The sequence below is a fragment of the Phyllostomus hastatus genome, unplaced genomic scaffold (genome assembly GCF_019186645.2).
Source record: "Phyllostomus hastatus isolate PE091 unplaced genomic scaffold, TTU_PhHast_1.1 phas_contig_17, whole genome shotgun sequence".
NCBI classification, from domain to species: Eukaryota; Metazoa; Chordata; class Mammalia; order Chiroptera; family Phyllostomidae; genus Phyllostomus; species Phyllostomus hastatus.
The window spans coordinates 5,010,625-5,033,495 of NW_025333664.1; the positions used below are offsets into that span (position 1 = coordinate 5,010,625).

The 22,871-nt window shown below is 48.0% G+C and overlaps 1 protein-coding gene across 2 annotated transcripts in view; it reads right to left on the bottom strand.

Moving 5' to 3' along the window:
• DOK5 (docking protein 5) overlaps positions 1-22,871 on the bottom strand; it is a 126,200-nt gene that overhangs the window by 61,993 nt on the left and 41,336 nt on the right. The window contains exon 2 of one of the 2 annotated variants that reach the window (XM_045833216.1): positions 2,888-2,995. The exons of the other annotated variant lie outside the window; for it this stretch is intronic. Within the exon in view, the coding sequence (XP_045689172.1) occupies positions 2,888-2,995 (108 nt within the window). The remainder of the gene's footprint in view (positions 1-2,887; positions 2,996-22,871) is intronic. 2 annotated transcript variants of the gene reach the window in all.

A 22,871-nucleotide genomic window follows, 5' to 3' on the forward strand; every position in this document is an offset into this window, starting at 1 on the left:
TAACTAATAGACAACCACGCCTACCCCCCCTCATCCCCCCTAAAAAAATCTGCCCTTAGGGACCTTATTGTATGGTGGTCAGTGGTGAAGACAATTAAGAAACAACCGAGTGAATACCTAAGTGTAAAAGAGAAAAATAAAGGGAGTTGGGGTGGGGGAGGTACCAGAGGGTGTTCCATTTAAAATAATGGGGCCAAGAAATGGCTTCACTGGCGAAGCTCAGTGGATTGAGCACGGGCTGCAAACCAAAGCATCGCAGGTTCGATTCCCAGTCAGGGCACATGCCAGGGTTGCAGGCCACGGCCCCCAGCAACCGCACATTGATGTTTCTCTCTCTCTCTCTCTTTCTCCCTCCCTTCCCTCTCTAAAAATAAATAAATATTTAAAATTTTTTTAAAAAAAGAAATGGCTTCATTTTGTGACAAAAACTTAAGCCATGACTCGGGCAAAGGAAGGCAATGAGTGGCCCGAGTATTTGTCGGGACAGGATTCCGAGGGAAGAGAACAACGAGTCCCAGGGAGGGTGTGCTCGGCAGACCCTGGGGGCGCCGGGAGCCCGGGGCGCCTGGAGCCCAGCGAAGAAGAGAACCCGGGAAAGGGTGCAGGCCGGGTGCCGCAGGCTATGGAGAGTGCAAACACGCGAGTGTGGAGCCCACCACGAGGACCCGGCTGAGGGCTGGGAGCTGGACCATCAGGAGGTGATGGACACAGGCCGTGACAGAGTCTGGAGGGCCGAGAATCGGGCAGCCCAGAGGGCCTGGGCCACAGCAGGAGCGGCCAAGGGTTCGAGAGTGTTCTGAGTCTCTGTGTCCATGGAACACAGAGCCAGCACCATTCGCTGGGGGACTGGGTGTGGGGGTTTCTGCAAAGTGTTCCTTGCTTGTCCTCTTCTCTCAGGTATGCGTAGGTCTGCAAGCAAAGCATAGCCTAGTTCTTCATGTTTCTACTTTCTGAAAGGTAGGTGGAGGGGATGGTGAGGAATCAGGTATTTCCAGATGCACGTGGGATTCGGCCCAAACAAGGAAGCGCCACGCACAAGGACCACACGGAACAAGAGTCTCTGCAGGCTGCTACAAAAAAATGACCATAGGCCCTGGCTGGTGTGGCTCAGTGGTTGAGCACTGGCCTGCAAACCAAAGGGTGGCCAGTTCCATTCCCAGTCAGGGCACATGCCTGGGTTGCAGGCCAGGTCCCCAGGAGGGGGCGCATGAGAGGCAACCACAATTTGATGTTTCTCTCCCTCTCTTTCTCCCTCCCTTCACCGCTGTCTATAAATAAATAAATAAAATCTTTTTTAAAATGACCATAGTAATTTATTGTATAAACCAAGGGGTCAACACGGGTCCTTAATGAGATGCTGCAAAGTCACCCCTTTTGGAGAATTTGCGTGAAAGGACAGATTATCCACTTTCCCTCACTTAGCCAAATTTCTGTGCTCCTGGACCGACTGGTTTCACATAAATGGCAAGTAGCCCCCTGGTAAATCCTCACCAAATGCAGATAAGGATCTTCAATATGGAAAACCCAAAACAATTACAATATTCTATCATAACAATAAGCATGGTCCCTCCATAGTCAAAAGAGTAGTGTTTTCTCAATACAGGAATAGCCAGAGACGTGGGGAAAAGAGGTGTTTCCCGTGGCCTTTCCCACATTTTCATGAAAACAGAAAATACGCAGGTTCGATTCCCAGTCAGGGTACATGCCTGGGTTGTAGGCCATGACCCCCAGCAACCACACATTGATGTTTCTCTCTCTCTCTCTATTTCCTTTCCTTCCCTCTCTAAAAATAAATAAATAAAATCTTAAAAAAGAAACAACAGAAAATACACGGACTGCCCAGTAACGAGGACCATGACAACATTGCCATGCAGAGGGAAAGACCTGGCTAATCTGTGAATCCAATCAGTAAGTATACCTTGTGTTGACCTGAACTTCCCACTGAATGATGCACAGTAACACACAATGACTATTTTTATTTAGTGAGGAAGTCTCCCTACTACTACCACCATTACTGCTAAAGAAACTGGAAATCTGAATGAAATTTAGTCATCCAACTTAAAGAAATAAACTAGTGGTACTTCCACCTCCTCCGCCAATCACCCGTTTCCCAGCTGTCCCCCCGCCCCCACCCCAGTCCCCTCTCCCCAAGCTCTGCATGAGGGTCTGTTCTGCCCCAGGCACTGTGCTAGGTTCCATGAGACCCAACTCCTACCCTCAGGGGGCTTTGATGTTGGAATAGGGGCTACTATACAACTTGAAAATCTACAAAACAACATGGTAAGTTCTTACACTAGAGATGGGAAAACAACAACAAGTAGCAGGAAACCACTAACATGGCTTTACATTAGGCAATCATTATTATTATTATTTGCATTTTTAACTGTTGTTCAAGTACAGTTGTCTCCATTTTCCCACCACCACTCTCCCCCCACCCCGCCCTCTACCCATCCCCCCTTTGGCTTTGTCCGTGGGTCCTTTATACACGTTCCCTGACGACAGTGCCCCTTCTTTCCCCTGTTATCACCCTCCCCGCTCCCCTCTCATTACTGTCAGTTTGTCCTTTAGTTCGATGTCTCTGGTTATATTTCACTTGCTTATCTTTTTTGTTGATTAGCTTCCACTAACAGGTGAGTTCATACGGTATTTGTCTTTCACTTCTTTCACTTGGCACAATGCTCTCCAGGTCCACCCATGCCGCCGTGAATGTTAGTAGCCAATTATCTTAAACAATGAGCAAGAAGATATTATTGTAGAGATGTTTTGTGCTTGGCAAAAGAAAGATTTGTACTTGGGTCAAACCATCTAGACAGGTTTCCAGACTCAATGAACTTGGGTTACCTACCTATGAAGAGATTTCCAGAAAGCTAGCGCAGTGGCGTCTTACCTTGTGATAACACCTAAAATACGCAGCTCGCTCATCGGAAAATTTCTCCAGTCTCTTTGGACCTTTGCTGGAGGCCTTCTTGAATACTAGCCAGCATCGCTGATAAATCTGAAAGAAAGTACGAAGACTGCGTTCAGCCTCACTACCCCCTCAGATATGATGTAATGACATTTGCATCAAAATGTTTTCCTTTTGACAGTTTCACCTGTGAAATACTCAGAAGCCATAAACGTGATGATGCCTGGGGAAGTAAAATTTAAAAAACCAAAATCGTTTTCACAAGAGTGTATTATGTCATTCTGATAATTGCTGAAATTTAAAGAAAGGATTTGAAGGCAAATTTCTTCATGTTTTGATAACACTATCAGTAGGAATATTTGACAAAAAGTCCCAGAGATAAAAACCTCAAATCATTTCAAAGAATATAGGCATTCGCGGCACATGCTCTGCTTTCAAATGCCAGTAAATCTGGGGACCCCGGTCCAATACTTTCTAAAGACTTCGTTGGCAGCCCGAGGAAGAGACAGCTCTGCATGTTGATTCTGAAATATCCAAAGGTATCAGTACAATAACACAGTAATGAAAATCAATTCTTTGGGCTTTCATTTTGCATAGTCATTGATTTATCAAGGGCTCTACCATGGAGATCAAAACGGAGAAGGCATTCAATGGAGAAGGCGTAGGCTCTCAAACAAATGATGCTGGAATCATTGAACATCCATGAGGGAAAAGCAAACACTTTAACCAGAAACACCAATCTTACACATAATTAACTCAAAATGGACTTCAATATAAAACAAAACTATAAAACTTCCAGGGGGAAAAAGGAGAAAATGTTTGGGACTTAGGTCTGGACAAAGAGTTCTTAGACTTCAGCCCTGGCTGCCATAGCTCAGTGGATTGAGTGCGGGCTGCAAACCAAAGTGTCGCAGGTTCGATCCCCAGTCAGGGTACATGCCTGGGTTGCAGGCCACGGCCCCCAGAAACCGCACATTGATGTTTCTCTCTCTCTCTCTTTCTCCCTCCCTTCCCTCTCTAAAAATAAATAAATAAAATCTTTAAAAAAAAAGAGTTCTTAGACGTCATGCCAACAGCATAGTCCGTGAAAGAAAACTTGCCAAATTGCGGATGTCACCAGGACTTACTGCATTTGCTACGTGAAAACCTGGTAAGAGAATGAAAGGACAGCTCCAGACTGGGGGAAAATATTTGCAAATCTCGTTATCTGACAAAGGATTCGTCTCTAGAATATACAAAGATCTCTCCAATCCCGACAGCAAAGAAACAACCCAATTACAAAATGGACCAAAAGAGACTTAAACAGACATTTCAGGGAAGAGGAGACACAGATGACTGAATCGTTTGTGGAAAAGATATTCGACATCATTAGCTGTCAGGGAAACGTTAATTAAAACCACAATGAGACATCAAGTGTCGCAGGTTCGATTCCCAGTCAGGGCACATGCCTGGGTTGCAGGCCATGACCCCCAGCAACCGCACATTGATGTTTCTCTTTCTCTCTCTCTCCCTCTCCCTCCCTTCCCTCTCTAAAAATAAATAAATAAAATCTTAAAAAAACCCACGAGACATCATTACACACCAATCCTATTGGCTAAAGTAAACAATAATAATAACAATAAGAACAGCACCCGAGGCTGACAGGGATACACAGAAATTGGCCCCCGCACACTCGCTGGTGGACATGTCAACTGGTACAGCCACTCCGGAACAGTTTGGCAATTTCCTCAAAAGTCTAAACAAGCAACATAGGCCCGGCAGTTGCACTCTGAGCAATCAACCCCAGCGAAACGCAAACTTCCCACAAAAGAAATTGGAACAAGAATGTTCAGACCAGCTTCATTTGTATCAGCACCAAACCGGAAACAGCCCGCAGGTCCTTCAATGGGGAAATGGTGAAGCAAAACTCCCCATCACGCAATGTTCCTTAGCTATGTAAATGAATGAACTATTAATGCCACAACGGTTCGAATGAGCCTTTGGAGAATTATGCTGAGTGGGAGAAAAAAGCCAAACCCTAAAGGTTACATACTATATAACTTCATTTATAGCATCCTTGAGATGACAAAACTATGGAAAGCAGTTAGTGGTGGTCAGTTTGGGGGGGGTGGGCAGAAGGGTGTATATAATGGGCACCACAGGGAATCCTTGTGGTGATGAACTGGCCCGTGTTTTGACAGCGTGGATGCCAATATCTTGCTTATAATACATCATTGTAACTTCAAAGATGTTATCACCAGGGGAACTGGGTAAAAGCACAGAATCTATGTGCAATATTTCTTATAACTAAATGTGAATCTATAATTACTTCAACATAAAGCACTTAAAAAATTTTTAATGAAAAAAAACACATTGAGCTATTTACCCAAGATCTTAAACTTACAGCCTAATCTAATGACGGCCATCTCCACACTTCACCGTGCTACTGCTTCTACAGCCAGACCGCAGTCTACGTAACCACGTACGCTAAGTAACTTTAAGAACTCAACTTATAAGAATCATTGGAAAGGGTTCAAGCATCCCTCTCAGGATGGCGAGGCAGCCATGACAATGAACGTTCTCGGGACTATGGCTGGCAAATAGAAGTCTCACCGACTTCTCACTTAGGTCTGAATAGCAGATGAGACACCCGGCTCCCTGAAAACTTGACAGCCCCCCGATTACTGTAATTACAGTGAGAGTGACTGTCACTCGGATTGTTCAAATAAAAGGTGTAGAAAATAGGTTTCTCACTGTCATTCTATTATTGGCAACCACTTTCTTTTGTATACACCCCAGAAAATGCGTTTGAAATTGAGCATACCAAAGGCGTGCAAGAAATACGCTGCTACTGCAGAAAATCATTGTCAGCGAGTTAGACAGATAAAATTTGTTAATTATGCCTCAATTTCAGACCCGAGCCTGAGTGGCAGCATTTCTAACTCTTTCCGTTGATGTTCATTTTCTTTACAATTGAACCAGTATGCATCTGGCTCATGTCCAAAGGCTGTTGAATGCAACCTAAAGATTCCTCACTTTCCGCATGTCTATGATTGCCATCTAATCCATCGGTATGAAGCATGGGGGATTTTTATTTCTCACTTCTTTTGTTTTTCTTTTGTGTTTATTAAGTAGTGGGGGGGGAGTGCAATGTTATAATCAAATAACGGCAAACATAAATACCATACAAATTCACACGCAACACTGCCTGGAACTACTGGCTAGGAAGTCCATGCGGAATAGATGAAAACAAACTGGTCGGCTCTCACAGGTGGCCGGACATCACTCCCAGGGATTGTTAAATGTGCTTATTCCTAGAGATTAGCCAAGGTCTCCTGAATCGGGGCCTCTTGGGGTGCAGCCAGACACATTTGCTCTTGAACTCATTCCCCAAGTATTCTCGTTTGCAATTTGCAAGCCAACCATAAATACGCATAAGGACTTTCAGACAAGACAGCGCTTCCCGCTGGGACTGCCCACAAAGAGGTCCCCCCAGCCAAGGCTCCAGATTGAGGGCCCCTGAGGGGTGTGCTTTCCAACCAGTGGCCTCCGGGGCAGCATGGGTGACCGTCTGGAGTTTGAGAGACACACGGAAGGCGGAACTCTCATCTGCTCGGGAGAGTGAACTCCCCATTCCCATCGCCATGCACTTCCTGTCCTGAGAACACGAGGAAAGCCATGTAGCACCAAGGGGTTAAACACTTACCAGACTATCTCAGTGTTGTTTAGAGAAAATGAGGCAGGGGGACTCAGGACTCTGACCGTGGTAAGGTGTGGAGACCGGCTAGATTAACACGGACGTTGTTAAAAGGTGCAAAGGAAGACACATTGAGAATGACATTCACTTAACAGCTTAAGACAGTTCTTTTCTTACAACTCATCCATTCAACCATCTCCTTCATATTTTAAACAACGTATCTGCATACCATCTATACTAGTTTTTATTAACAACTTTGCATAGACTTTTTAACTAAAATTTTTTTAATTTAAGGAGGAAACTTCTATCCTAGCCACAACAGGAAAGAGGAATTTCAATGGCCATAAAGAATAGGCAGTCCAATGATAAACATACTGTTAGAGAATTTGACGACAGAATGATTCTCACATTGAGAAATCTCACCTCCTCCTACACATCAGGGTTTCTCAGTCTTGGCACTATCAACCTTGTAGGCAAGATAATTTGTTGCAGTGCGGGACTGTCCTGTGTCCTGTGGGACGTTTAGTGGCCAGCCCTCCACCACATAAATCCCAGGAGCAAGCTCCCCCCCAGTTCAGCTGACAACCAAAGCTGTCTCCAGACATTGCCAAATGTCCCCTGGCACGCACAGTCAGGAACACCGCTAAAGATGAATGCCCACTAATCAGAGACTGCACATTTCAAGAACGTGAGGATTTGTGAATATCTTCAAAGCCCCAGATTCGGGCGAGTCGATCCACACCAGCCATTGTGGAAGCTAGGATAGATAAGCTCATCACACGGCCGTGACAACCTGGACAGACACGCACCAGATTTAGGAGTCACATGAAAATGGTCTTCAGCGCGCCTTTTGTTGCCAGTGGTGGTTTGATTGCACCTCACGTTCAGCCTTAAATTGTCACTGCCCCTTAAATGATTTGACTATTTTTTCACTCTTTCCTTCCTTTAAAACTTGATATCCTTTGTCATTACTTAGCTCTGGTTTCAAATGCCTGACACTTTTTACTAATGTCTTTTCCTAACAACGAATATTCTGGTCAATTCACCAAGATTTCCAGTTCCAAAAAGCAGCCGGAACCATTAAACATTTCTTTAGAAGTCCTAATTGTATCAGCAGTCTATCCCAATGTCTTAAACAACAGAGTCTCAAATTAAACTTCTAAAGGGCACAGGGGGTGGTTATGAAGAAAACAGAAAGAAAATTTTGATCACAAAATTCCTGTTAAAAGAAAATTATGTACTGCCTCTTTGTAAGCTCAAGAAAAGAGGAAAGCTAACTAAGATGTGACCATTTAGGTCTTTTGATCTATGCTAAGAGTCAGCAAACTTTTTCCGTAAGGAGCCAGAGAACAAATATCTTAGTCTCTGATGGCTCTTAGAAGAGTCTCTTAGTCTCTTACAAGTAGGTCTTTGTAACAACTACTAAACTCATGACAGCAGTTATAGAATACATGTGTGTGGGAATGGCGTGGCTATCTTCCAATAAAACTTTATTTAAAAACCAGGCAGTGGGCCAGACAAGGGCCACACGCCACAATCTGCCACCCTGTGGTCTACAGTCATATTTCTCAACTGTTTAAACTCCGGTCACCTCTGAGGAACATACCACTCTGTTTGGCATGACCCTCCGGGGGGGGGGGGGGGCGGGTAAGAGGAAGGAATATGCCCCAGGGGAAAATCCCTCTATGTTCCACATCTCCTCACAAGTCAAAGCTTCACTTCAATCCAATTACACTAAAGTGCGGCCGGATGCCTCTGTAGCCCTCCGCCATTCTTCTGGCCGCCCTGCCCACGGTTAGGGACCCCTGCTGCTCTACCCCGATGCAGGCGCCTCCCTAAGCATGCTCACAGGCGGAGATTTAGCACCCCATCACTGCCCTTGGCTATAACGAGCTCTTTATAGCTTCCTTATTCCACGAAGTCACCGTGCGCTTGGAGGAAAGGGGCTATTAGGGCTGTTTGCCATGTGGCCGGCACCCCCTTTCTGTAACCACACCGACTCTCTTCTTCTTTTCTGAGCATTATCCCCTCAAGATATATCCGCAGCCACAGCACGCTACGGCAGCCTCATCTCATGCCCGAACCTTGTTTTCACCTGCTCCCCTAAACCAATCAGATCTCCTTCTCGTCCGGGATGTTCATACCAGCGCCTAGCACGGGCTGCCGTGCAGGGCGGAAGGCTCAGCCTGTGAGGCGCAACGTCTCAGCTACCCCTTCCAACAACCCTGAAGGGCAGGGGCTATGGTTCTCTGCCGCCCCACCCCTCCTCTGTTTCACAGGGAGGAAATGCAGCCACAGTGAGGGTATTCACTCCGTCTGCCTCAAGGGCGGGAAGCCAGTAGAGATGAGCCAGGGTTTCAGCCTCAGGTTGCCTGGCTCTGCAGTACAAGCTCTTACCCATCACCCCAGGATTTCCCCGGAAGAGCCGGACTCCCGGGGATGCACACATGTAGGCTGAGGCTCGAGCTGCCCGTGGGAAGTTTATTTGCATTCTTCACGTACTCTAAAAAGAGACATTTAGTTGTAACCATACGCTCTGTCATCTGGACGGCAACTCTACAGCAGAGCTACTTCAAGTGTGACATTTGCATTTGTGGGTTTTTTTTTTTTAATCCTCAGAGAAATGGAGACAGAAAGAGAGAGAGAAACATCAATGCGAGAGAGAAACACCAACCCATTGCCTCCTGTACGTGCCCCGACCGGGGATAGATCCCGCAACCTAGGCAGGTGCCCTGAATGGGGATCACAACACTTTGGTGGCCAGAGGATGCTGCAGCCGCCTGAGCCAGGGCTGCATTTGTGATTTTCAGTTCGCTGGCACCAAGCGCTCGCCTACAGAGATAGTTTTTAATGAAGGATTTCTGAAAGTGGAGCTTTAAGACCCTAGTCCAGGACGCCAGATGCCATGGTAGTTTAGCAGTCTGCAAGAAGTGTTTGCATTTAAAAGAATCCCCCACGCTCTGTCCTTAAGTGACAAAGAATTCAGCATCCTTCACGGAAGTCCAGAAACCCAAATGCGCTAAGTATTTCTAACGACGCTGGAAGCATCTCCTGAAACTTCTCAGCTCCTCTTGGCCTCCCTTGCCCCTCGAACTGCCGGCCTCTGGTTCCTACTAGTTAGGACCACGGTGAAGTCTGGCTCCCTGCTCTCTCTCTGCTGGCGTAGGCAGCCGGCTGCCTGGGGCTGACCGGTGACTTCCCTAGGAACGCGCAGCCCCGCCTCGGCCACTGATGCCGGCCAGAGGTGCCAGCTGCCTGCCCAGAGTCTTGGGGTTCTTCTGTTGCTATTTTGAGACCAACAGCCACAGAAAAAGGCACAGAATCATGCAATCTGGAAGTAAAGGAGGGGGAGACTTTAACCAAGGAGAAACGGGAGATGGAAATGAGCCCAGAAGACAATTCCCCCTCCATCCGCCATCGTGTGCACGCTCCTCCTCTCCCAACTCAAGAGTTTGACCTGGTTGGTCTCCGGGACCGAGACGGTTATAACTTTCTGGCTCTTGGGGTGACTCTGTCATGATGGGGTTGCAGACGGTGACCGAGGAAGAATATAAAAGGAGGGGTGTCCCCGGGCACCCCTGAATCGTAACTTGTAGGCTGCCACCAACTCCACTTACCGAAATAACGAGCTGGTCCGGAATCTATATTTCACAGAGGGGAAAAAAATCATTTTAATGAGCAAACATGATTCCATGCCTGTCGCTGCCATCCCATCCCTCCCCTCGGCAAGGCAAGAAATGCTCATTTGAAGACAGTTTCACACCAGGTAGCCAGGTAACATTTTAAACGCACTGCAGAAAAAGAATACCAGGAAGAAAGAACGGGATAATGAATCATAAAATAAAAATTTTATGAAGAAGATTAAAAATCCGTAAAAGCCCCCACAAGGCAATACATTGGCCGAGTCAGGCTTTTGCTAATGGTGAAGTAAATGAGGACAACCTTTCCAGAGGCGGAATTATGTCTACCCTTTGACCTGGAAATATTAATCCCGGGAACTTCCCCCCGAGGAAATAATTAAGGGACTGTGCAAACATGTGGGAATAGGACCCTTCAGCATGGAAACTGGAAACGCTAAATGTTTCAGGGAAGTGGCTTAATTGATCCTGGCATACCTGTACACTGGAAATTGCCATCATTAACAATGATATTGTTAAAGAATATTTATACCATAGAAAAATGCTACTAGTAAATAATTAAGTATAAAAAGCAGGCTATCCTGCCTTTTCATGTTTCTGCTCCTTCACAGACGCGCACTCAGGAGACACGGCTCAGCTGCTCAGACAAAGGTTGTGCGCTACGGTATGTCCGATCCTTCCACCCCTTCCGATCCTCACTCACGCCCACACACCCGCCCTCCCACACTCACAGGGAGAATATCTGTGCTTTGACGGGGAGCTCTGCGCGCTATAACACACACGTCCAAAGGGACCTGCCTTGGGTGTGTGGGAGATATTCTCCACTCCGGAGTGTCAGCTCATGAAAACGCATGATGCTTCTCGTCTGTAAAGACGGAAGCTCTGTCCCTTTCTGTGGGGGCTCCCTCGACCTCCCTCCCCCAGCGTGGGGGCAGCTGCTCCTGCCCGGGCTGGCACAGTTCACACCGGCACGCCCTCCCTCTGCAGGTCACCCTCTGCACCGGTTATACCGTTCCGCTCTGTCCTCACAGTGAATGAACGAGGGCAGCAGAATCTCTAACGAGTTCATTTTATACCTTTATGTCACACTTTTACCTGGTGTGGAAGATCACCTTCCGACACAACACATCAATCACTGAACCCTCTGGTTATTTTTACCACCTAATTAAGCCCAAAGCATCTTTTCATCTTTCCCGGGGACTGCCTCGGACCCTCAGTCGCCACCTCCTAAACTGCAGGCGGAGTTTCCCCGCTTTCATGCTGGCAGCATTTCACCCCATGGCCTGCGGGACAAGTGGGGTGTGCGTCCAAGCCTGACCACATCCATCCACTGTTTAAAACACATTTCTGGGGCTGGCTTCTGCCGTCAGGCTAAAAGCCAAAGCCACGAGAAGACATTCCAGAACCTGCAAGAACTCGTCCCACCCCCCCCCCCACTGTCTTAGCCTTATTCTGCTGCACTCCTTGTCCGTATACGCCTCCCTTGCAAATACACACACAGGCAGAGGTTAGTAGGGGTCCAGCAAAGAGCACGTTGCTGTGCAACATTCTCACGGCATCGGTATCTGTCAAGAACTCTTCTTGCTCCCGCGGGGGCTGAAAAAAGAGAAGACATTTCCTCCCACCTTCTAATCCCTTCTAGCTGGGCTAAGAGTCAAATGAACAGGGACAGGTTCGCAGGAGAAAATCGAACTTTAATGTGTCTGCAGGGGAAATGCACCTATGAGTATATGCGTGTGTGTGTGTGTGTGTGTGTGTGTGTGTGTGTGTTCAGGTGCACAGATCACGCGTCTTATGCTGGTAAGTACCATGAACACAAATAAAGCCAGGAAAGTGGACAGAAATTCCAGCGGTGGGTATTTTGATGTTAAGTGGGGGGTAATCGGGGACGTTCCCGGGGAGAGGGTGGATTCTGAGCGAAGCCCCGGAAGAGATGGAGAGACGCGGGGTGAACGGCGTGGGCAGACAGGGGAGGAGGGCAACAGGCAGAAGGAGCAGAAGCTGGGCCTCGACACAGCGATCTGCCCTGCGTGCGGGACAGTGAGTGAGGAGGCCAGCGGAGGCGGCAGATTCGGGGACGGTGCGGAGAGGGGCCTGCCAGGCCCTTTTGTAAACACTTTGGCTTTTTCTCTGAAGGACATGGGATGTGAGATGAACAGTTTTGAGTAGACGTACTATAGGGTGGGCCAAAAGTCAGTTTACAGTTGTATGTGAAACAGTTTATCCTTGTATTATTATATATTCAGCGTTGTATTATTTTCCACACAAACAGTGGTTCACAAACCTACGTTTGCCCCACCCTGCCTGATCCAGGTTATATTCCATAGACGGTAGGGATCTAAAGGCAGAGAAACCGGTCAGGGGGATGGTGATCTGGGCCAGGGTGGGAGTCGGAGAGGGGATGAGATGTGGGAAAGAGTCCCGACATCCTTGGAAGGTAGAGCCAACAGCTTTGTTGATGGGATTGGATGTAGGGGAGAACGCAAGGCAAGAGTTCAGGATGAGTGCGAGACCTTTAGCCCCCGGAAGTGAGGGGACGGGGTTCCCATGAACCGGGCAGGCCTGGGGGAGGGCCGGGACTCGGAGGGAGGCTGCGCAGAGTGAGGGTGCATGCGATGAGCTTGCCACGCCTGTTAAACGCCTGCGTTTATAGGAACATTGTGTTACACGTGACGGTTATGCAATGATGTGGAGATGAGCCTGTATATGCATCTGACCCTGGAACAATGCAGGGGCTAGGGATGCGGAACCGCCCCCCCCCCCGCCCACGCACAGTCGAAAATCTGTGTATTAACTTTTCCTTCCCCCAAACACTTAACTAACACCCTACGGCTGGCCAGAAGCTTACTGGTAACATAAAGAGTTGATTAACACATATTTTGCAATGTCATATGTATTGTAGAATGTAGTCTTACAATAAAGTAAGCTAGAGAAAAGAAAATATCATCAAAAGAAAATCACAAGGAAGATACCTCTGCGGTATTTCTTGGAAAACGTTTGCTTCCAAGTGGACCCAGACAGTCCAAACACGAGACATCCAAGGGCCAACTAACCGTACAAGATTTTATCAGACTTTTAAAGTGAACGGTAATACTATCTTCCCCTGCAGCTGTCGTGAGAATGGGGCGAATCAGTGCATTTAAAGAACTTACATTCCGTGCAAAGCACTCTTAGTGGTTGGCGGCTCATACCACCCAACTAGGTGGTGATCTGCATGCAACGAGGGACAGCACACCTTTTGATTCCTTCATTCACTCGTTCATGTTACAAATATTTGCTGAATATCTAGTATGTACCAGGTCCTGCTCCTTGCAAGCACTGAAGAAATGGCAGTGTGCAAAGCAAAGTCCCCAGGTTCGCTTCCTCGTGTGCAGAGGCAGACAAGTAATTCTCTGGCCCCTGGCACAATGCCTGGCATGTGGGGATAAGGATTGCAGGCATACTTGCGGAACACAGTCATTGGGTCATACGCACTCAGTAAGTCCTTGGTGCAATTAAAAAAGAAATGATCTCACTGTGGCTTCCAAAGGGACTCCCGAGGCAGTCTGGAGTGATCCCCAAACCCAAATCCCCAAGACTCAGTCACAGTTCCATAGCCGGGCCCTGTGTAATCTGATCCCGCCTACTAGTCAGGCCTCTTCCCCACCGGTGCCTGCTTCGCTCTTGACGCAGCAGCCCCCAAGTACCACAGGCTCCTCTGCTGAGGGTGAAAGAGTTCGCCAGAAGCCCGTCCCCACTGCTGTTCACAGGGCAGCCTCCTTGTCATCCCTCAGGGCCCGGGTGAGCCTTCTCTATCAACTAGCTGTGGCTGCATAGCGTCACCCTGGAGCTCGGCCACCTCACACCGCAACCGCCGATCCCTCCGCACGACTGTGGCCCACAATGAGGCAGCTCTGCTGATCTGGCCTGGCCTCTCCATCACGGCTGCGCTCGCGCAAGCCTGAGCAGTCCAGTCGCGGTCGTCTCGAGTGCGTCTTGCGTTTGCCAGGGGGTGACACAGCTCGGCACCACGGGGCATGTTCTCCCAGGGCAAGGAGAAGTCGGAGAGAAGCAGCAGGAAGAGTGTTGATACCCGTGGGGGCCCTTGATTCCTTCAGAGTGGGCGTGGTCTCCTCGCCACACTGGGTGAGGGGGAGAATCCTCCTCTCCACCCAACGTCCTCTGACAGCGCCCCAGGCGGCAAAGGGGTGGGCCCCGCATCACGGCTGGGAGAGCGCGCAGGTCCAGGCTCCCCCGTGGTCTCTCTGACACCGTGTTGGGGAGGGCTAGTGACCAGCTGGCAGGGAAGAAAGTCCCGGCTCCCTGCTTGCACTCCATGGACAGGGCCTTGGTGGGGCAGTGACACCTGGCACCCGTGAAAGGGGTCAGAATACACCAGGCCCCAAACACGCTGCTTTGGCACAGGGACGACGTTGAGCTGAAGGCAACTGAGAAACAAGCAAGCGTGGCAAGAGCTCTCTCCCCTCCCCTTTCTGCCTAAACGCAAAGCATCTATTTCCCTTTAACAGGGTGACACAGACTTACAGCCATAGAGGCGCTTCCTTCTCCCAGACCAGGAAGGCCGGAGACGGAGCGAAGAGGAGTCTGGGTCACAAATCGTACTAAGCAACCCTGATCAACCATCCGTTTCCCGGTCACTTCCCCGGAACGTGCCACCCCCAGGAGCTCGACCCCCCTTTCCTTTGTCTGGCCTCCTCACCCCAATTTTTCATCCTTTGTCGAAACGGTGCATGTGACCCTGCACCTCACCAGTGTTTGGATCGTCACATCTTTTCTGTGAAGTCCCCGTGAATGGAGGATTATCAATGACACGTGTCCACCTTTTCTCCTGCTGGGCTGTCTTCCGTCAGTCGAACTTGCAATGCCAAGGCACAGCACCTAAGGGGGGAGGGGAACGACTTTGCTCACTCGCTGCAGAGTCTCACACGTGTGGAGGTCTAGGCTCCTTCCTCAGCCTCTCCTGGCAGGCGTGGCATGGCTGGGGTTCTGCTGACGCAGAGGAGTCAGTTTACTCATTGCTAGGCTGCCTCGCTTCCCGGTCTGTCGGTCAGGAAAAGGGGTTTTCTTGGGACTTTCGTTGGTGCCCGTTGGCATTTGCGGGTTGCCGGCTTCTCTAGCTCCAAGTCCGGGATACATGGGGCCAAAGAAAACCCAGGGAAGTCACCACTGAGCTGCTCCCCCAATCCTAAGGTCCCCAGTCAGTCTGCTTCTCTCCACCGGTCAGAGTTTGCGGGGTTTGATTTATATGAACATATATGCCTGGCCCCACATGAACTTACACATGATGTCCAGGGATTTCAGTCGTACACAGCAGAACGAACAGGGGGAAGGATGTCTGTTCACTAGTCCTGGAATCAGAAGTCTGTAAATGCTTCCTAAGCCTCTGTGTATGTCAAGTGCGCTAATTACAGTCAGCTCACATGGTCAAGGCCGGAGTCAGGGAGGCGCAGACAATCAAGTTTCAGGGTCAAGCTCACGGAGGTCACTGAAGCCATCAATGCACTCACAGTCTGCCATGACGTCACCTCCTCAGAGACACCGCCCCACCTGCCAAATCCAATATACCTGCAACTCCCACACATGAGCTCAAAATCAATACCTGAAATTATCTTGCTCATTTATTTGTCTGCGTATTTGTTTTCCCTTCCTCCTCAGAATGTAAAAAAAAATCATATTTTACCTTAATCACCTTAAATCCTCAGGCTCTAGGAGAGGATTAGAGTCTTCACTTCTTTATTTTTGAATGACTGAGTGAATAAATTACTGGGAGAAATTCATACTCAGAACTCATGACATTTCCGGAATTCCATATTTTTTGTCCTTGGATATCAACGTGCCTGGGAATGGCTCTGACACATCCAGACAAGCCTCAACATCTTTATACAAGATTTCAAAAAAAAAAAAATCCGAGATAATGTAGAGGAAAAACATTCAAATTATATTGAGAGTCATTCTTTTAGAAGAAACAATTATGAAACCACATTTTTTCTTTAAAAGCGCATTCCACGAAATGCCATTTACCATACCACGGAGAGAGCCTTCAGTGACTATTTGTCAGGCCAGCGTTTCAAAACATCAGTGGGTTTTTGTTCTAAACCCACAGAACCTCAAGATGACTATATCTCCCTATAAAGTAAAATAAATGCGTCCCTATAATTAGAAACAGGCTGTACCCACCCTGGTAAGGCATCGATCTGCAGTGGCAAAGAGAAGGAGGAAGTGGGGAAGAGGGAAGGAAGGGGAGAGGGGAGGGGAGAGAGGAGGAAGGGGGGAAGAGGGAAGGAAGGGGAGAGGGGAGGGGAGAGAGGAGGAAGGGGAGGGGGAGGAGGAGGAGGAGGAGGAGGAGGTAACAAGGAGGAGAAGAAGAACCCGGATCAGAGAGTTTCATTTAGAATGCGTATGCTGAAGCTGAGCCCCAGGAATGATTACAACCCCTCTGCAGCGTGGCGGCCCGCCACACCTCCGTGTATGAATAAATGGCAACGCTGAGTGAGAGTCGTTCCGTGGGAAGGTTCGGTGCAGAAAATGAGAATGCCACTCTCAAAGAAAGGAAGAGAAATAAATTCCATGGTTGAGAAAGCACTCTTTTACACACACACACACACACACACACACACACACGGAACAGATGTTCCCGGAAAAGGGCAGAAGGGCGAGGAACAATAGTCGTGCTATAAAAAATTCTAAGCCAAGAATGCAAGAGGAGAAACCTGGGCGGCCCCGGAGGACTCGGTGGCAGGTTTTCATGGGCAATTTACGGCGAAGAAACAGAGTTTCCAAGATCATTCTTGTCGTGCAGAGTGGTGCAAGTGACAGCGCCTGCAGGTCGGGTGCTTGTTTGATCTTGGTTGGGAGTTTTGGCTTGTTCGGTTTTACTGAAGGATGGGCAGGGTTACACACTGGCAGCACATTAACTATCGGGTCAGCCAAAAAGTCTGTATGGGTTTGCCTGTCAAATAAAAGATGTGTTTTTCATTGTCACCAATAACCTTGTTGATTTGGATATTTTGAGTATGTCGGCTATCTCCCTCGTGGTATAATGTTGATTGTTCTCAATTAATGTCTTGATTTGGTCGCTATCAACTTCAGCTGGTCTACCCAACTGCGGAGCACCGTCCAGAGAAAAATCTCCAGCACGAAACTTTCCAAACCATTTTTGACACATTCTATCAGTCACAGCACCTTCTCCATACACTGCACAAATCTTTTTTTTTTTGCATCTCAGTTGCATTTTTACCTTTCTTAAAATAATAAAGCATACTATGCCTTAAATGTTGTGTATTTTCTTCCATCGTCATTATTAAAATGACTACCCCAAAATTCACCGATTTTGATGTTTCTTTTTTAAGGCACGCTAATACGACAGCTGTCACAATGCAATCTAACAAAAGTGTTTCGAATGAAGAATGCTACTGGAGCCATCTTATGGGAAACCGAACAAACTTTTGGGCCAGCCCAATATTCTGTGTCATATAAATTAACTAATATATTGTGGCGTCAACACTTGAAATCAGGTCTGAATGCTTCCCAGGCCAAGCTCGCCACCCTGAGCTCACATCCCTGCTGCAGAACAAAAGCAATCTTCAGGACCGCCTGTTTTTTTGTTAATTGGTGGTCCAGCCATACTGGCAAGCTCCTTTTGAATTCACTTTTCAGGACCTGAATGTACTGCTGACAATAAAATGACTTTACAAAGTCATCAGCAAAATAGTAAAAAACAATGAGACAATTATCAGAAAAAGAGATGATAAGACAGCAGCTGCCCACAGACACTGCTGCTTAAAAACAGCATTTTGGCAACATATGATCTCTGAAGTTATAAAATCAATCCACAAATCAAGTTTTCATCGTTTAATTTTGATGTTTCTGGAGAAACAAGATAATCATTTGTCTTGTGAAATCAATCGAATAAAAAACCAGGATCAAGAGTAAAAATGTGGTTTGTCCTATAACACATTCTGGTACTAAGAGTTCCCCGAGCTCTAAAAATGGGAAGGCGGGGATAAAATCAAGGTTAATAAAAACACCATCGGTCTGACTCTGAGCAAATACTTCCGTCCGTGAAACCGTGATAATAGCAGTTCCTACACAGGTCTGTGTGGATGGTACCCAACAGTTAGCGAGGGCTCAGGAAAGGTTAACTATTATTTTATTCTTCAAATATGCCTTTCCTAACTGCATGTTTTATTATTTTATCATTGCTCCTCATATTAATTTAATTATAACAGGTTAGCCAAAGCATATATATATACACTACTCCTTGTTAGATCAATGGTTCTGAACTGGGGGTGACTTTGCCTCCAGGGGACATTTGACAACATCTGGAGACAATGTTGACTTGTCACTGCTGGGGCATCAATATCAGTGTCTAGTGGTCAGAAGCCGGGGTGCTGCTAAACACCCTCAAAGGCACTGGGTGCGCCCCCACTGCCAGGACACATCTGGCCCAAACCGGGAACAGTGTCAATGTGGAGGAAAAGGAAGACTCTAGACAAAGAAAAGTCTACCGGAAATTGAAGCCTTTACCCCAGATTCCAAAGGACTAATTGGTCCAAGCCAGGTCTGTCTGCTGGGGCATCGTACATGGAAGGTGCTTTGAAAGGCAGCAGAACCTGGCACCTGTCCTGTGCAAAGCCAAACATCAAGACAACTGAACATTTCTGCTGACAGAATGCTTCAGGGTCAGGCAGCCACGGATCCCAGCGAGCTGAGACATGCCCCTCGTCCCCAGACAAGATGTTCAAGCAGGTGACAGCCATCCACTCTGGGCCAGCAGGTCTGACAAAGCCTGAGGAAGTGCCACTCCGACGGCAGGTCTCAGAGCCCCCTGGAATCTGGCCCCAAGCCGAGCCTGGATAGGAAAGTTACCGCCAGCGGCGACGTGGAAAACCAGAGGAAGAGGGTAAGGGGAGGATTACCCAGCAGGAAGAGAAGCACACCAGAGGCTGTGACGGCAGCCGTCCCTGCACAGAGTCCCAAGTCTGCATGTGACTCAGAGGTTTCCTGCCAAGCGGGGCTCACAGCCGCCCATGGGGCCCCTCCTCTGCTGAAGTCCCCTCCTCCTGCGCCGGATGCAGTACCTGAATGCGGGGCGGTCTTCCTGCTTCATGCCCTTCCACCTGGCACTTCCTGCACAAGTCACGTTACTTCTAGATGGCCTTCTTCCCGTCCCCCCATGCCATATACATGCAGACCATGGAGAGACACGTATTGTACAGCAGAAGCCAGCCATGCGGCCTCGGGAGCCAACCTGTTCGGACTCACCTGTTGACCCCAAACTACACGCTGTGTGGCCGTAGGCAAGTTATTAACCTCTCTGAACATCCTGGGGTAAATGCAAGAGAAGCTACCTCGTTGGACTGTCAAGAGGATCAAATGAGTTACTTCGTTTAAAGCACTAGAGCAATGCCTGGCACACGAACGTGTAATGAATGATAGATACTCTTCCTAAAATGCAGCCTCTGTGAGTGGAGGAGGAAGGAGGTCTCTATTCATGGTTATTTTATTCTTGACTCTTTCACAGTGCTGGCCATACTGCAGGGACTTGATAAATAATTGCTAAATGAATGAAGTGTCAGAGGCCACTCTTTGTACACCTGGGGCCCCTTAACCTTCCACCATGACATACAAACTACACTCTGATCATTTAATTCTCTCTCTAGACTCTCAGTTCCGTGAGGGTCTCTAATTACAGTAACCGGATCATGATGAGCAGACAGCAAAAGTTTCCCAATGCATTGAAGACATGGCTAACTTAACATTGTTACATATCTTAAAGCCTCAACTTATTCCCCTGTATCCCTTTGCTACTTGGTTAAATTTATTGTTTCAATGCTCTCTCATTCTGGGGAGAGGAAAATCTATTTCTACTCAGTTCCACCCTCCCCTGGCATCAAGTTTGATTTTGTTCTTAGGCATGCAACTTTATCCCCAGATTCCATTCTGAAACACTAACAAAAAGTGCTTTGGGGACAGCACTGCCTTAGCAACCACTGGAGCAAACACCGTGTAGTGACCCCGGTGTGAGAGGTCCGCTCTCGGATTTGCATTTCGCTGAGGCTGCCGGGACAACACATTCATGCTTCTGGGCGAGCGGCGAGCCAAGGGCTGCTTTCTCGGGAACCACCAAGGAACCGCAGGTTGAAAGAAGCTTCATAACATTCTAAGCACAGGAGTACACAATTAAAATATATCTGCATTCCTCAGACCACAAGAGAACTAACCCTTGTTGGGGGCTAAAATAAAACAAAATTTTTAAAGCCGCCACGCCCAGGGAGAAGGCAAATTCGGAGCCACGTACCTGGAGGTTTGCCCCTGGACTCGGTAGCGGCGCAGGTAAAACACAACCCACAGCTCATTCGAAGACCAAACCCCCGTGTTCGGGCACGCTGCACCAGCTTTCAATTGTGGAGAGAAATCTTAATGAAAGACATCCTCTGGATTGTCTTTGCTGTTGAAAGCACAATTATTTCAGCGTCCTGGTCACACCTCTGCAGAAACCTCAACTATTTTGAATCACTTCTTAGTAAAATGAAAGACCAGGCGAGCCGTACCTTAATAAACATCGCCCATGACGAATTAAATCCCATTATTTCATAGACACCACTTTTTCTGTGGTAAGCAATTAGTCTTTAAACTTCTCTCCCTCTGAATGAGAAATTGCAGCTGCCTTTCACACGGGTGCTCAGAAAGGAGAAAAAGGAGAAAAGGTCGCTTTCTGAGAAGTCCCGCTGTTTTCTCTGGGCGTCCATGTGCATGGAGAGCCGTCTAATCCCGAAAGACAGAGATGCCCCAGCTATTTCCGGAAAACACGGTTTAATTTAATTACACAGTTCTCAGAGGCATCTGGCGATTGGACATCTTTTTTTTTAAGATTTTATTTATTTATTTTTAGAGAGGGAAGGGAGGGAGAGAGAGAGAAACATCAATGTGCGGTTGCTGGGGGTCATGGCCTGCAACCCAGGCATATGCCGTGACTGGGAATCGAACCTGTGACACTTTGGTTCGCAGCCCACGCTCAATCCACTGAGCTGTGCCAGCCAGGGCTGGACGTCTTTTTAATGTCTTCAAATTTTTGTTGTTTTTCTTTTTTTTTTTAACCAAACATATTTGGTTTCTGCCAGATGCTCCCTTGATTTCTAATCAAACCTCGAGTATGCGCCCAGGAAGGTTCGAATTCTAGGGAGACAGTCATTCCTTCTCAAGTTCTTCACACCCAAACTGTCAGCTTCCCCATTTCTTTCACTTGCCAGCCGGCAGTTCTGGCAGCCGGAGATGGACCGAAGGGAACAAATACACGTCTTTCCTGAATATTCCCCAGTTAGAATGCCGTGGATCCTGGCGTCAGTCAGACTGCCACTGTCCCCACTTGAGCTCCTCGCCCTTCACGATGCAGAGGAAGGACACCCCTCAGGCCGAAAGCGCTCCGGGCCCAGCCTGCCTTCATCTGGCTGGCTTCACCACTCGGGGAAGGAGATCTCTCAGATGGGCCACCACGAAACCTGGTCTGACCTCACCAGACCTAGGAGGGAGGAACGCGGGAGAAGGTCCCAAAACTCCTGGTTTGCTCTGCGGCGGGTTTCTGTGCTGGAGGTCAGAGCAGAGGTCCGAGAAGGCCGAACTGGAAGGGAGAGGAGCAGCTGGGCGGAAGGAGGAGAACTGAGCAAGGGGACCAGGGGCGCGCTGAGAGCGGAGAGAAAACGAGGACAGCGGGAGCTGGGAACCGCCGCGAGGAAACGTCGCCCACTCACGGGCACACATTGAAAATAAAAAAGTGACTTGTTTCTTAGTGTTGGGCCCCAAATCTGCAGGCAAATCTTCCAAACAAGTTGAATCACCAAGTGGGAAGCACTCGGAAGACTGACTATAGTGTCTCTAATCTCAGCGAGGATGAAAAGACGCCTACATTATCTTTGTGACTGCCCGAATTTTTTTACTGTTGTTCAGGTACAGTTTCCTGCCTTCTCCCCCCACCCCAGCCCAATCCCCCAGCCCTCCCCACCTCCCTCCCATTTCCACCCCCACTAGTTTTTGTCCATGTGTCCTTTACACTTGTTCCTGCAAATCCTTCCCCCCTTCCCCTGAAATTCCCTCCCCTCTCCCCTCTGGTCACTGTCAGCCTGTCCTCTATTTCAGTGTCTTTGGTTATATTTTGCTTGTTTGTTTGTTTTGTTGATTAGGTTCCTGTTAAAGGTGAGATCATATGGTATTTGTCTTTCACCACCTGGCTTATTTCACTTAGCATAATGCTTTCCAGCTCCATCCATGATGTGGCAAAGGGTAGGAGCTCCTTTCTCTCTGCTGCATAGAATTCCATTGCGTAAATGTACCATAGCTTTTTGATCCACTCATTTACTGATGGGCACCTAGGTTCCTTCCAGCACTTGGCTATTGTAAATTGTGCTGCTATGAACGTTGGGGTGCATAGCTTCTTTTGGATTGGTTGAATTATTACAATAGCTTTTAGGCTGTAAAAATAGGCAGCACAGTTTTTAAGCGGTCCCCCCGTGAATGGATACTCGTGGTCAGTGTCCAAGTGGAGGCAGCCGCCACGCTGGGTCTCTCCGTAAATGGAGCCGACTGAACTCTCCCAGCCAGGGATGGCGGCCTCCATGTCACAGAGGAAGAAACTCCCAAAAAGTTAAAGAACAGG